Below are 16583 nucleotides of genomic sequence, written 5' to 3' on the forward strand. Positions count from 1 at the left end.
TTTGCAATCTATTTGGTTTCATTAACTTTATGTTCGAAGATAATTTTTTTTCTAGTAGTTACACGCGTATTTTTTTCGTTTATTTTCCATATCGAAATCAAATGTTTAAAAATACGAATATTTGCACAAAACTAAGATAAAAATAATCAATTAACAAAAATATTAAATTTAATGAAGTAGAGCAACTTTCACTTCGGTATGAAGGAAAATCGAGCGTAGAGCACACGTCAGAACGCTCCGGCCCAAGGAGCGCGACTAAAGAAATTCGCTAGGATTTTTCCTAATTATTTTAAATATTTTTTTAATATTTAAAGAATTATCAAAATTCAAAAAAAAATTTTTTTAAAGGATTAATATTCATTGGTCTTCAACCAACTCGAATAAATTAATGGAAAAAATAACTTTTAGCAGTATTTATCAATAGATTTTGTAAGGCAAAAAATGGGAAATTTAATGAATTTATAACGTTCTAATTAAGAAAATCATAAGTTTTTCGGCAATTGTATTCAGCAGTTTTTAATAACGACTATATAAGGATAATAATGCGCTGAGCAGATTGTGTAAATTGTAATCGATTGCAACGTAGTGAGTGCACAAACTTAGCTCGAAATGTCTTTGGGGGAAAGAGACTTATCTTGAAGGCCTGATTAAGGTAACATAAAGTTACTTTAAAAATGTGAAAAAATTCACGCGCATTGCGTATATAACACTAATTGATAAACAAGAAAAAGAAATTCAGTTTATCATTTCATTAGCCGAGAAAAAATTGTCAAATAACTTGTTGAAAACGCAATTTTGCTAGACTGCAGCCTTAAAGACAGATTGTTAGTAAATTGGGTTGATTCGTTCAATTTTATTATTAAATTTATCTTTATTCCCTCAGTCCCCGAATCACAGACACAATAGAAAATCTATTGTGTCGCGGCCCGATCGGGCCGCTCGGTGGTCAATGGGTTATTAACAAAAAAACATTAAAAATTATAATATTTAATTTTACTTACAATTCTTTTTTTAAATGATCGATAAATTTAGTAACTTATAAGAACACACAGATTACTAAATATTACACAGATTAGGTACTACCGAGACCTATGAATTAAATAATATCAGGAACCTGCTTATTGAAAGCTAACAAATTCCTTTAAAAATCCTATACAAATTTTCGTAAAAGCGTAACATGAACAAGGTAAAAGGTTGCCATTTAATAAATGATATTATATAGGCACTCGGGGCTTTCATCAAGGGCTTTTAAATTGAATTACTCCATTCAATTACTAGTTCGTGTCTAAAGCTATATAAACCATGTTATGACGGTGAGTTTATTTGAGCTATGTTTTTAAGCTACTGACCTAATTTAATTTAATTTTCTATTAACAAAGGAGTAATTTATGAACAAAAACAGCACTGCAAATTATCTGATTCTATGGAATACAGGACCACTGAAAACAGTGTTTTTATCATATTTAAAATTGAAGCAAAATTATCTGATCTAGAGAATCATGTCTATTATTCTTAGGGCCGATTTTTCAATGCTTGGATAAAACTTATCCGTCCAATAGAGTATTACACGATAAAATTAAAATGTTACGTAAACTGTCAAATAGGGGCAATTAGAATACGTTTTTAAAATGGTTGTTTTATACATTACTAGCGACCCGCCCCGGCTTCGCACGGGTGCGATGCTGATACTAAATACACAACAGAAAAACTGTGAATGTTGTATATAAAAACATAGCGGCCCGCTCCGGCTTTGCACGGGTATAAAATACATAGCCGGGCGGCCGGCCGGTACCGCCGCAAACGCTACGTCTCGCAATTTTTTTAAATCTGTAATATCTTCGAAAATATTCACTTAAATCATATGGTGTAAAGGGCCATATAGATCTATATTAAATGGACAATGTATTCAAGGTATTTAATTGGTTAAGGATTAATGCTGTATTGGTTAAAATCGCTTCGAAAATTAGCCATTATTTGTCGTAAAAAGTAAATGACAAAAAAAAGTTATTGTGGGTTATCCATAAGAGATAGACATATACCATCGCGGACTTTTCTGTAGACCTTTTCAATGTGTATAATACTTAGTACATTATTTTGATAAAACTCGTAGGGTTCAGCCTGCGTTTCAGGGGTACAAGGCCTGGCTGTTAACCCCTGTCACCGAAGATGAACGGTGGCCACCGTTGGGTTTTAGTGGGTATGGCTTCATGCGAGTCCCACATACCCCCTCGGGCAGTAAAACTGTAGAGGGGGATGCGTAAATGCATTTCCCAACGATAAAAAAAAAAAAAAAAAAAAGCCTGCGTTTGCAATGTAAGCGGAAATAATGTAATTTTTTACGACATCACATTAGAAACCTCAAAAATAACAGTACTTCTCCACTATTTAATGGGTGTTATTATACATATAAACCTTTCTCTTGAATTACTCGATCTATTAAAAAAAACCGCATCAAAATCCGTTGCGTAGTTTCAAAGATTTAAGCGTACAAAGGGACATAGGGATATAGGGACAGAGTAAGCGACTTTGTTTTATACTATGTAGTGATTAGACGAATAAGTTGCCAAGCATTGAAAAATCAGCCCTTAGTAGAACTATTTAGTTTATCCAAGGATTTGTGCATTTTTTCTACAAAATATTCAAAACGGTCGTCCGCTTAGGAGTCTCGTCGATGCATACGTTTGTGTTAGTGAGCCGTTTTGAACGTTTTGTAGGGAGTTACGCTACTGTTCCTATTCTGTTTACTGTGGTGCTACGTGGTGTTGAAACAATTATATGTAGTGACATAGCAGAACAATCATTTTATTCAATTTATGTTCTTCCTTCCAGAGTTCGTCAGACTCCGTACTAACTACGGGCTCTGTGACGGAGCGCGTCAGTTCGCAAACATCAGAACAAACGCTACCAACGCACGTGGCAAGCACTCTGCACAGGAATCGGAGCTCGCTGCACTCTGGATCGCAGGTTTCACTTGGTATGTATCTTTATTGACTTTAGAGTATAAACAACTGACCTGACAGTCGCCTATTTCAAATGAGAATACGATTTCAAGATCGTCAAAAAACGTCCGATCGATGTGTATAAAACATTCATTGAAATTGACACCTTATTTCCTGGTTGTAATGTTCAAAATCTTTGTATCGCTTATAGAAAAGTCTGCCTAGTATACGCGTTGAAATAGTTTTGTTTTGGACAATTTTTGAGCGTGATTTTAAGTCAAAATACATGCATATTATTTTCTGGTGATAAAATAATGTGCTGTTATAAAACCATGAAGCTAATAACTACTATAGCAGTTCAATATATTTCTGAAGCGAACACAAACCTAAACTAATAATGAAGTGGTATATTTTATTAAAGTGAAACTTTTATTACATCGTCTCAAACTTTTTGGTCTGTGTAGCGCATGTCGCGTGTATCGCGGCTGCCGAGTAGGTATACCTACTCGGCACGCGACATGCGCTACACAAAGCAGTGTTCGGAACCGTTCGAACAGTTTCACTTTTACCGTGGTTTCATAAAACCACACAACATTTTTTTTATTAGTTTAGCGGGAGAGCGTAAAGTATATTTGTCCAAGTTAATAGTTTGGTGTAAACTTGTATCGGAAATAGATGCGGCGTGTGGTGTCGATATTTCAATCTTCACATCACACGTAAACGCATGCTTAATGTTATAATTATGGGATACTGGGAAATAGATGAAAAATAAATTTAATGTTTTGGAAGTGACGACCAATGCAGAGAGGCAATTTTAAGTTGTTAACAAAACAATAATTAAAAACTTAAAAACAATTTTTGTAGGGGATGATTTCCGATTTTATAACACTACTTAATAACTATTTTTTTCATGTTTTTGTATACCTTATTAAATTTCAGCGTACTTAAAAAAATGTTTTGATGTGTTGAGTTAAGATTAAGTTTTAATATACATAGCTATATTGCCTGGAAGAAATCACTTATAATTGATAAGGCCGCCTTCTGTGCTGTATGTTTTTTGTATAAGTTTTGTTCAATTGTACCAATTGTTTATTTGTTTGTTCCGCAGTGGAAGCGTGCTGGGCCCATAACCTATTATGTGTTAAACAAACGAGTTTCAGACAAGAACTAACTTTTGTAGTGAAAACTCCTTTAGCGGCGTTGAGCACTTTTTCTGTAATGGGTATAAAATCTTAAACTCGCGTCAGGACACGTGACCTGATCGAAAAAGCGTAAGACGGATGGATATCAAACATGCTCAACGATAATAATCAAGTTTTCACTTCTGCCGGCACTCCCGGAGTGCAACCCGTCTTTTTTTTTCAAACCGTATATTATGTATGTTCATACACTTGCTAAGAAGGCGCTACTGTTTTAGTATCTATATGGTATTGTCGGTACAAAAATAACAATTGTTAACAATAAAACATAACATACATACATTTCCAGGCGGTTCAATGACGTCACTGACATCAGCTCCCCCCACCCCCGCGCCCGCGTCCTCCCACTCCACGTCGGACCTCTCGGAGCGGCCCCGCGTGAGCCACGGCAAGCCGAACCTCGCGCCGAAGCCCCCGACCCTGAACCCGGCGCCGGATAGGCCTTCGCCCCCGCCCAAGAAGCTCGTGGTTAATGGCAAGCTAGCGGCCAGAGCGCAGAGCATGAGGGTGCCAAGGTATGTTGGGTATATGGGGATAAATAGGGGGAATTTTGTTCTTGGTCTTTTCTAGTACATAATATAGATAACGAAATCTAAAGTATCGTCTATAATTTGCACATCATTTATGAGTAATTTTACAATTGAAGATATTTTTCTCTAAGTATAAGCAAATAATAGTGGATGTGTAAATAGAGAACAATTTCTGTGACATCACTACTTCATCGTCATCTTGTAAAGTATACAATCCTGGTAGAACACGTAACCCTTATAATTTTAATATGAAAGCATTAGTTTTGTCATCGCTTGTACAGTTCAGCAAAAATGCTCAGAAGTATCAGACATCAGTGACGTCATAATAAACAAATGAATGTCGTCATAGTCATCAAAAGCTGCTTAGCTTTAACACAGTTTTAAAGATCTGCATGCATTTTATAGTATGTAGTAATTTATTGATATGTGTAACTGTTGCCATAATTCTCACGTCCCATGTAACTAAATATTATATAACGTATAATGGTGTTAAAATACATGACTTATTTATTACAGGCACCAGTCTCTTACAACGTTATCTTTTACCGTATTTTATGTATTATTGTTTTTGTAACCTGCACATGTTTTAAGATTATTATTAAAGTTATACGTTCGCAGGTCGCCCCCCGTATCGCCCCCGTCCCCCCCGAGCGGCGCGAACCCCTCCCGCCCCCCGCAGCCGCCCCCCGCACCCCTCCACCCGCCCCCCATACCGGTGGGGACCAAGAACCCCGCGTCGCATTTTGGTGAGTCGAGAACTTGATTTCTATTATGTCAATGTTGAATTAATTACATACCACTACATCATTTACTTAATATTAAATTTGAAAAATTTGTATCGAAAATAATTTTCAATTTTAGAAAACTTACCTATTCTATACATATATTTTTATTATTATCAGCTTTTATTATAAAGCGCATCGTTATTGATTACATTCTGCTTATATGTGACTACAGGAATCCTAAATTTTCAAAGAATAAATATTTCATGAGCAGAATTTCTAAAAGCTATAAAATTGTACTAATATTTACTAACGTTTGTAATGATATCAGGTACGCTGCGAGCCCCCCGCGGGCTCCGCCCCCCCGGCGTGTGCCCCCCGCCGCCCCCGGGAGCTCCGCCCCCGCCGCCCGCGCGCGGCGCTTCGCTGGCGCCCCCGCCGCCCCCGCACCATAGACAACATGTGAGTATCTTAACCCATTGACCACCGAGCGCCCCGATCGGGCCACGACACAATAGATTAGTTTGTAAGTATGGATGTATGGATGTTTGTTACTCTTTCACGTAAAAACTACTGAATGGATTTGAATGAATTTTTACCACAATATAGCTTATACATCAGAATAACACATAGGATAGGTTTTATCCCGGAAATCCCACGGGAACGGGAACTATGCGGGTTTTTCTTTGAAAACGCAAGCCGCGGGTGGAAAGCTAGTGTCATATACATATTATACAATGCATAGTACAAAATATATGAATATTGTTAGACGTAGCTTTTGATTTAATATTTTTGTGGATGAATAGTTGTCATTATTTTCTGTCAAAACATGTTTAGCTGTCGAAAACTGTAAATTGCCGCTTTCCTTTGAATCGTGGCGCATTCGTACGAATCGTGCCTAGGGGCTCGGACGTTGTTAATACGACGTTTGACCCAACTACCCTCACTTTGTTAATAGTCGTTGACTTGCTGCGATTTGTTATCAACTACCTACATCAATTAAGTAGCTGTGTAGAATCGCAGTACATTCTTATTACATTTCAAACTAATATTTAATCGCGCGTGTAATCTTATATATAAAATTCTCGTGACACAATGTTAGTCTGCATACTCCTCCGAAACGGGTGGACCGATTCTCATGAAATTTTCTGTGCATATCGGGTAAGTCTGAGAATCGGCCAACATCTATTTTTCATATGTATCACGGGCGAAGCCGGGGCGGGCCGCTAGTTTATTATAATATAGATATAGAAATAATATTTTTTTTGTAGAGTACACTTAGGAACCAAGCATTACAAGCCCATGTTTAAGCTTGTAAACATTGCGTTTACAAAATTTTTTGAAATGTAATATTTTTTAGCCTTTGAACATTTAGAAGGGAGCAATGATATAATCAACTAGCGGTCCGCCCCGGCTTCGCCCGTGGTACATAATTACGTTTTCTCTACATAAGAACCATCCTCGTACTTCAAGGAATATAATAAAAAAAGAATTATCGAAATCGGTTCAGCCGTTCTTGAGTTATGCGCTTACCAACACATTTTGCGATTCATTTTTATATATAAAGAAGATTGAATGTTGTGTTAATAAACTTGTGTACATGTCTAGTAGTGTATTTAAGTCATTTTGTTCAAATCTAGCTAACCTAGCTGGATGTAAAAAGCCATATACAAATGTTTAACTGTTTAGACATCGTTACATTTTGAGTGATGTCAATGCCTTGATTTACGTTCAACGTTTTAGTCATGTCATTTCAATTTGTGTCTGTTTATATCATATCCAGAGTGTAAATTACTGTTTATATGTATATTATATTATTAATTTACACAATTCCAGAGCGTCCAAAGCACGCATTCCACCAGCACTAACGAAGACACCTCCGCCCCCCCTCCCCCCGTGCGCGGCTCGTCCCACCGCGCGGAGTGGGAGGCGCGCTTCGCGGAGCTGTTCCGCGCTCCGCGCACGTTCCCCGCGCCGCCGCCCTTCCTGCGGGTCGCTAAGGGGTACTGCAGCGCCGCGCAACATGGTAAGTGTGCGTAGTGGGGGGATAGTGGCGTGTAGTGGGGGGATAGCGGCGTGTAGTGGGGGGATAGCGGCGTGTAGTGGGGGGATAGCGGCGTGTAGTGGGGGGGGACTGACAGACACATACATACATAGACGGGGAGGGTAATTAACTGACTGGGGAAACTTTAAGTAGGACCGCGCTGCGCGGGGGGGATAGGGGCGTGTAGTGGGCGGGGACTGACTGACTGGGGAGGGTGACTGGGGAAACGTTAAGTAGGACCGTGCTGCCGCCGTTTTCGAGTGGGGGGAATGTAGTGGGTGACTTGACGTATGACCTTGGTAGGTGACTGACGTTAATGTAGTAGTGTAGTGGGGGGGGTATAGTGGGTGACTAACGTATGACGTGTCATTCATCCCACCGCGCCGAGTGGAGCTGCGCAGAATGATAAGTGTGCGTAGTGGGGACTGACTGACAGAACTACGAGAAATATTAACTTGGTGGGCGGGATATGACTGACTTAGGCCGCGTTTCCATCTGCAAGAAAACTTCCGCGAAGTTTTCTCGCAAATGAAAACGCGGCCTTATACATACGGGGAGGTTAACTCACATGAAGTGAGACCGTAGTAGGTGGGAAGTGGGTAGTAGGTGTACAGCGGTTAGTTGCTAGACTGGGGAATATGACAAAAGATGTGTTAAGTTAAATAGATTGAGGGACTGACAAAAAATTTGAATAAAGATTGATCAAAAGATATTAGGTTGAATGGTATCTATCAAAAAAGCAAGTATTGGAATTGACAGCTATTCTACGATTCTTCGAAATGATGATTGACGGACAGATAAACTTACAGAGTGGAATAAATTATACTGATAGTCTGACAGTAGGGATTTGACGTCATAGACTTGAGGAGAGAAATATGGGATACTGAATGTTTTAAAAGAAACTCAACTGTATCATATATGAGTCGTACACATTTTGCATTGTGACTTATACAATGGGAACACATTGAAACAAATACATATCACTTTATTATCATTCAAATAGTTACGGGTAATTCTAAATACAGGTCTAAAAAGGAAAAATAACTGTGTATCCCATACTTCCTTCTCAATTGACTTGACTTGACTTGAGATTAAGTGGGGATATTTTGAGTTTAGTTTGAGTAGATGCGCAATTCGGTCGCCGACTGACCTTATGTAGTATTCGCACTTTATAGTTATTGTATGTTGAAGGTATATATCAATTTATTGGTACTGGAAACATTATTATTTGTAATCATTGAGGTATTATTACTACGTATAGAGAGGACACCACTAACAAAATCTGTGCGCGGCGCGGAGCGGCTAGTGAGTCATACACTTTGTAGATGTTCTGCCTCTTATTACTTATAAATTAAAACCAATCAATGTAACAAATAAATATTGTTTGTCTTATTAAAAAAATATGAATAAACTTATCAATTAAAACCAATCAATGTAACAAAAAAAATGGTTTGAGACGATTGACTCTAACTCGTGTTACAAATAGTAGTACTACACAGTAGCGATGTCCTCTCTAGTACGTAGTACATAGTAACTCAATGTTTGTAATTCAATATGTTTTGTATATTACGCGGCAGCTTTGCAATTCCCTACAACATACTAATGACTAAGTAGTTTTTACGTATGCATAAACTTTTATAAAATCGATTATGCGAATATGATTATTTCGATTCTCTTTGCACATTATATTATTCGATTTTTATTTGCTGCGATAGAATTACAGTTAAGATACCTTTTTAAATACTAAAGATTTAATTCTTGACTGTGAAGTTATATTACGATATTTTTATTTTTAACTAAAGAGCGAGACGCACATATCATGTTGCTCTTTTTAGTCATAAACGTATACAATTTAGTTAGTTATAATATATTTGTATGTAAGTATGTAATTAGGTGCAATAGGTACAAGTCAATTTGGCATAATAATTTAGTCTATGTTTTTAAACCAAATTGTCTATGGGAATGTCTGTCTCTTGTTTATGGGTCGTTTGACAAGTGGTGCATGAATATAAGCATGTTGTCTATGTCCAATGTTTCTTTTCTGTAAACGTCGTGTTTGTCTCGAAACTTCTACCGTCCAAAAGGCATTTTTATTTAGCTTTATGTTGTATTTTTGTGTTTTTTTTGTTCTAAATCTACATTTTCATGCTTTAAATATGTGATATGGATTTCATTTCACTTCCAATTAAGTATTTCTTTATTCCCATTTAACCAAAATTATTGTTTTAATTACTTTTAGGGTGTGTAATGCAATTTGGTTTATTGTCAATGATTCATGTTGCGTAGGCCAATGGTAAAGAATGTTAACTTTAAAAGCATAGTTTTCGTAACCTGTCTATGTTAAGTTTAGTTTTACCAAAATCATAGTTTATCGTATGGAAGGGATTAGATATTGTTTTGAGTCATTATATTATTTTGTAGAACGTTTTGCATTTTCCTTTTATTGACGAAAATTGACCATATTCATGAGTCAAAAGGTTGTTTTTCATTTTTAACGTGTAACCTTTTCTGTCATGTCTTAGCACTTCACAAAATACTAGAACTGTTATATTGTTACATGCGGTTATAGTCGTTTTCAGCAAGTAGGTATTCATATATAATATTTTTACTTGAAATTTACGCTTATAAGTACAAAAAATATGTTAAATTTGCATGAATATGTTCCTTTTCGTCATTAAATTTGCACGTAGATATTATTATGTGTACGTATGTAGATTGAATTGTTGTAATTTTGTTACTATAGTGAGGTGCCATTATTGAAAAACAATTTGCCTGCTTAATTGTTACAGGAGCAAGGAAATCTCTCAATCGTTTGCCTTACTTCGTGCTTCCTTTACAGAAATAGACATTTTATTAAAAAAATACGCAGTTTTTATTAAAATATTATAAATAAAAAGTCTATATATTTGAACGATTTAGAGGTTTACGCTTTACACTAAGTAACTGGTACATGTGATACGGTAATGTAAAATGCTTAGTATTTAAATTTATATTATATTTTTGATCAATAAAAGAGTAATATTTTGAAGCGTTGCAATGTATTTCATTGTTTAACCTGACGTGTGTTGTCCAAAGCTTATGTTTCGTTTCGCAGCAATAATTCATAAAAATTATACTTAACTAATATTAAAGTGGTCATATTTATGTATTGGTCAAAGAAAATGGCCGATACTGAAAAAAATATAAGAAATAAGTATTAATTTTAATAAAATGCTCATTATTTCATTTAATTAATAATTTATAAACTCTTAAAGTAACAATAATATTTCACATTTTTAATGAAATTTCATCCTATTTACGTCTATTTAGCAATTTTCAAAAGATATTTTTTTTATAATTTGAAAATAGGACAAGAAAACATAAATATTAGAATTTTAGAACTACTTGCAATATGCCCTTTTTATTTAGAACTAGCTTTCACCCGCAGCTTCGCCCGCGCAGTCAATGAAAAACCCGCATAGTTCCCGTTTCGTGGGATTTCCGGGATAAAACCTGTCCTATTTCCCGGCATAAAAAGTAGCCTATGTCCTTTCTCGGGTATCAAAACATCTCTATACCAAATTTCATGCAAATTGGTTCAGTAGTTAAGGCGTGATTGAGTAACAGACAGACAGACAGAGTTACTTTCGCATTTATAATATTAGTATGGATAAGATTTCTAGAGTAATATTCGATTGAACGCGCATGGCCATCGGGTAAGTTTATCTCTCTATAAGCATGGCATGATATTCTATTGCATGAAACAATATTAACATTGTAGTTATTTTATATACATATAATATATTATTATGTTAAAGCTAATTTTGGTATAGTTATAGTGGGGAAGAAGTATATTACTACCTATTATATTTCGTTACTATACTGATTACAGATATGCCCAAATAAGACAAAGTTTATTAATTTCTATCTATTTAAATCCCTATAAATTTTATTTCCTCTTACTATATTTTTTTTTTAATTTATCCAAAATTTGGTATACTGTTCATTGTAATTTATAATCAACATCCATTTTGAATAGTTGCCAATAGTTTGAGTGTTGAGAAATATAAATTATTTGTAAACCTTACTACTCATACAACTATTACATATTTAACTTAGGTCTAAAAATAAAAAAATAATCGTGTAGTTAGTAATGTTTCATGACTAACAATAATTTGTATCATCATAACATTTCCATTCACGACTACTAACAAAACCATCGCATGGTGCATGCAAAGACAATTTTGGTTTTCAATGTAAAATATTAAAATGAATAACAAATGTGCCTAATGCATTTAATTATAATTGTATATACACATTGCTGATTGATTTTTATGTGTGCTCCAAGGACGCCCGTGATGACAGATGATTACAGTATTACCGAAATAACCTAATTTTCGCTTCTTTTCTTATGGGCCTTATATTTTGATCAATAATATCACGCTACCTATTACAAAAAAGGAAATTGACTCATTAGGGAGATTATATATTATTATAATTATAAATATCTTATCATAATAAAATCTACATTATTATTTTTTGTTGAGCAGTATATAAATTTTACGGCTAAAGCTTTATAAGAACAATTTAGCTTTTAACATTAAATTTTCAAACTGTATCCAATGATAATATGAAGTACCTTAAGGGCTGATTTTTCAATCCTTGGTTAAATCTGATCCGTCCAATATAGTATTACACAATAATATACAGATGTCACCTAAAAACTGTCAAAAAGTGGGCAAGTAACACATTTTTAAAATGGTTGTTTAATACGATATTCGATGAATAAGTTTTAACTAAGGATTGAAAAATCGGCCCTAAGTTTACTTATTTTTCTATGCCTAGCCGTCACATACACATAAATAAAAATATACATCATTTTTGCTACAAAAGTTCATTAGTTAATTCCATAATACTGTAATCATCAGCCACGGAGCCATTATCACACTTCACTACATAGTATAAAACAAAGTCGCTTTCCCTGTCCCTATGTCCCTATGTCCCTTTGTACGCTTAAATCTTTGAAACTACGCAACGGATTTTGATGCGGTTTTTTTTAATAGATAGAGTGATTCAAGAGGAAGGTTTATATGTATAATAAGATCCATTAAGTAGTGGAGAAGTACTGTTATTTTTGAGGTTTCTAATGTGATGTCGTAAAAAATTACATTTATTCCGCTTACATTGCAAACGCAGGCTGAACCCTACGAGTTTTATCAAAATAATGTACTAAGTATTATACACATTGAAAAGATCTACAGAAAAGTCCGCGATGGAATATGTCTATCTCTTATGGATAACCCACAATAACTTTTTTTTGTCATTTACTTTTTACGACAAATAATGGCTAATTTTCGAAGCGATTTTAACCAATACAGCATTAATCCTTAACCAATTAAATACCATGGATACATTGATCATTTAATATAGATCTATATGGCCCTTTACACCGTATGATTTAAGTGAATATTTTCGAAGATATTACAGATTTAAAAATTGCGGGACGTAGCGTTTGCGGCCGCCCGGCTATGTATTTTATACCCGTGCGATGCCGGAGCGGGCTAAATTTTTTTACCTATACAACGTTCACAATTTTTTTGTAGTGTATTTAGTATCAGCATTGCACCCGTGCGAAGCCGGGGCGGGTCGCTAGTAACAAAATATATGTAAGGTAACGTATGTGCAGTGAGCAAGGCGCAGGCGCCGCCGCCGCCGCTGAAGGTGCCGCTGGAGGGCTGGTCGGGCACCTCCAGCGCCTGCTAGCGAGCGCCGGGGGCCTTCGCCCCCGCGCGCCCCGCGCACCTCGCGCCCATCGCCCACCCCGCGCACGCGCTGCTCGCCGCCGCGCACAGCCTGCTCGGGCCCGCCAACCTCGCCACCAAACATGCCGACGACTTCACAGTCCTACCCATTGAAAACGTCACCATGCCCTCGGAAGATGTCAGCGATCTCAGAGACGTCGTTGATGCGATCAATAAACTGTGCGAAACGATGAAAACTTCCAATTATGAAAATGTAGAAAAGGAACGAGAAACGGAACAGGAACAGGTGGTGGAAAACAAACAGGAGCTAGTCGAACAGCAGCAGGAGCTGGTCGGACCGGAGGAGGTGGTCGTGAGACAGGTGGAGACGTTCGTCGCTGAGAAATGGAGCGACGCCATTGTTGAGGAAACCCCAGCCGAGCGGCCGGTGACCACGTACGTGGTCGAAAAGTGGAGCGATTCGGTCGCTGAAGACGTTTCGGATACGGAACAATTGGTCACGGTGTGCGAACCGATCAGTGAATATTACACGGCCTCGTCTGAAGTGTCCTTACTCTCCGATGAGTTGGTCCAAGTGATCGTCGACGATAAGGATAAAATTGTGAATTACGCGTCGTCCGAAGTGTCGTTACAGTCGGATGAATTGGCGCAATTCGGTAGTGAAGATTTGGAAACGAGGGACGATAGGATTAGTGTGATGGCTGGCCACGTGGCGGCCATGCGGGAGAGGTTCGAGAGCATGACGCGAACCAACACGCCTTGCCCCGACCTCATGCGGTCTGTGTCTCCATCTCTCGACGTCTTTAGAAACATCACTCCTTCCCCGGATCTATTAGACAAATCATAGGACATGTTCTTTTTTTACCTTTTTTAAGGCTCATCAATATTCGGATATGTGCCGTTCGATAATAACGAATAATTAAGCGTCTAAATTTCTATTCAATTTATAGCCTAGGAATTAATATTGGCGGTTTAGGTCAAATTTATCTTACCCTTACTCACTGTATTGTAATTCTTTCGATTTAATTTATTGCCCCAAATGCATTTAAAGAGAAATGTGTGAAAGGTGCGATATTGTTATGTATTTTCAAAGTCGATTAGATTTATTAAGATAATGTAATGTGCCTGATCTTGCACATTGTACACTACGAAATATCATAACTAAATGCATATTACATCAGTTTCTATTCATTTTCTTCGACCATACAGTATCTTCGCTATCACAAAACACAAAAATAAAATATTTTTGTAGGTATTCGTACAAATGAAACGCACGAAAATGCGCAAAATATTATTATATTTTTCTGATATTTCACACATTTTCTTATATTTTGTAGTGTACAATGCGTAAGCTTTAACGAAACATCTTCAGTCCTTACCCATTCGTGTGCCAATAGGGTTCTAAGTAGGCAGGGTTGTGATTTTAATTTTAACATCGCAATTCTAACGATCGAATACATATCGTATCATAATATAAACGGTTAGCTTTAGTAACCCGGCAATATTTAAAGGACTTAGTATTTCGATTTATAACCTCTATTCTGTGTCGTATTGTGATTTGGGAACGCTCAAATTTTGTAGTTTTATTATACGGAAATTGTACAATTAGCGTGAATCTATACTAATCAGACCAAATAAGCATATTTAGCTTGCCTGGGCTCCACTACAAATAAGGCCCAGTATTTACAATCTGTATTACGGATAATGTTGCCATATTATTATTAGTGATAGAGAATAGATTCGTTGACAAACTTGATTTTATAGCGTCACTTGTTTTGTAAAATTATCTGTTGTGAATTTTTACCAGAATGTTTAAATAAGTTACGCGTTGGTTTGACGGTGATACTAGATAAATAGAATTTTTATATTAAGTCTGTTTATGGGGTTCGGTATTATATCTTGCAACTTAGCGTAGTTCTTGTATTATAAACGTTAACGTATACAAGTGAGACCTTTATTGTAATTCAATATACGGCTTTATTATGTAAACTGAAGTTTTATTTACCTGTTGGGTGTTGTGACGAGATCCTAGTACGAAATATATTGATACTTAATAGTTATATCACATTTGATAAAGTATTGAAACTTTTGCCTATAAAAAATATACACTCAAAAACATAGTAGGTAGTTAATTACTAGTAATTTATCTACATTCTACACAAAGAGGAAAGAATAAAGATTTTATTGAAATTGATTATCTATTGGCGTTGAAAAGGCTCCGAAACTAGTGGACCGATTTATGAAATTCTTAACCGGTAGAAACAGTAGCTCGCATAGTGGATAATTAACCGAAATTTTTACATCACTTTACAGTTTTTACAGCATTTACAAATAACTAATACTTAACTAACTATATTTTACATTTAACAAATTATATTTTCTATTTTTTTAACCTTTATTCCTACGTACTTTTTATATGTAGTACTATTTAGTTATTACAATTTTATAACTTCATATTTTTTTATTGCAAATCAATGAAAAAATGCATCTGGTCAGGTAGAATTTATTGTTCATCAATAAGAAAATGCATATATCGACGATGAAGTGTCAATATATGCTAACTACAAAAACTACATTTTTCAGTAAATAAAAAAAACGTTTTATTTCTTTTTCGTTACTGTTTTTAATTATTATTTTAGCTTACGTTCATTATCAAAGGATATTAGATATCATGGAATCATTTATTAAATGTAACTTCACAGCTTTTTAAAAAAACATGCAGATATTAGATATTGCTTGTAATTGTATTTAAACAGAAAGCCGTATTTTTTAGATACAATTTATTGCCAATATACTTAGAAGAAATTGTTCTAAAGATTACAACATTTTTTTATTTTAATATTAGGTTTTTGTATCAATACTATAGTAAAATGTTGATTTAAAATCCTGTCACTACACGTGCTTATGCTCGAAGATAGTGATTTGAATATAAAACATTATTTCAATTTGTTCAACTTCATATGGACGAGATTTTCTTGCTGCTTTGGTTATAGTGGCATAATCACTTGGCGTTCAAGTCAAGAAATATAAGATACAGCTACGTGAACACACGTCAGAGCACAACAGCGTCGATGATTTACTCATCTTCACGGACGGGTCCAAGACTGAAAATGGCACGGGTGCTGGGGTCTTCTCTGAGGACCTAAACATTAACATCTCGCACCCCTTGGGACCCCGTAATACAGTCTTTCAGGTTGAATGCCTAGGACTTCTACTTGCAGCTTCAGCCATAATCAAAAGGAATGTAACAACTTTTCGATTCGGATCCTATCGGATAGCAAAGCAGCACTCATGGCAATCAAAAGCCATGAAATCACTTCAGGGTTAATTCTAGAGTGTCACCTAGCCCTAACTAGGGTATGTGTTCTGGGAAAATCCCTAGTACTACAATGAATAAAAGGACACAGT

General features: G+C 36.0%; 2 protein-coding genes across 2 annotated transcripts; both read left to right on the forward strand.

Moving 5' to 3' along the window:
* The first annotated feature begins 1307 nt into the window (after positions 1-1307).
* On the forward strand, positions 1308-13221 carry LOC149903210 (uncharacterized). The gene is made up of 7 exons (XM_090108876.1): positions 1308-1313; positions 2830-2974; positions 4428-4653; positions 5287-5414; positions 5722-5852; positions 7227-7416; positions 13100-13221. Exons 1-7 carry the CDS (start codon positions 1308-1310, stop codon positions 13174-13176), a joined length of 903 nt encoding a protein of 300 aa, XP_089965002.1. The 3' UTR covers positions 13177-13221.
* A 1-nt stretch (position 13222) lies between these two features.
* Positions 13223-15155, forward strand: LOC149903211 (uncharacterized). The gene has a single exon (XM_090109117.1). The coding sequence runs from the start codon at positions 13339-13341 to the stop codon at positions 14020-14022; it is 684 nt and encodes a 227-aa protein (XP_089965243.1). The 5' UTR covers positions 13223-13338; the 3' UTR covers positions 14023-15155.
* Positions 15156-16583: the final 1428 nt, after the last annotated feature.

This window comes from Colias eurytheme, chromosome 13 (genome assembly GCF_061535395.1).
Source record: "Colias eurytheme isolate Ceu_HAF_F1 chromosome 13, ilColEury1 Martin Lab GWU primary, whole genome shotgun sequence".
NCBI lineage: Eukaryota > Metazoa > Arthropoda > Insecta > Lepidoptera > Pieridae > Colias > Colias eurytheme.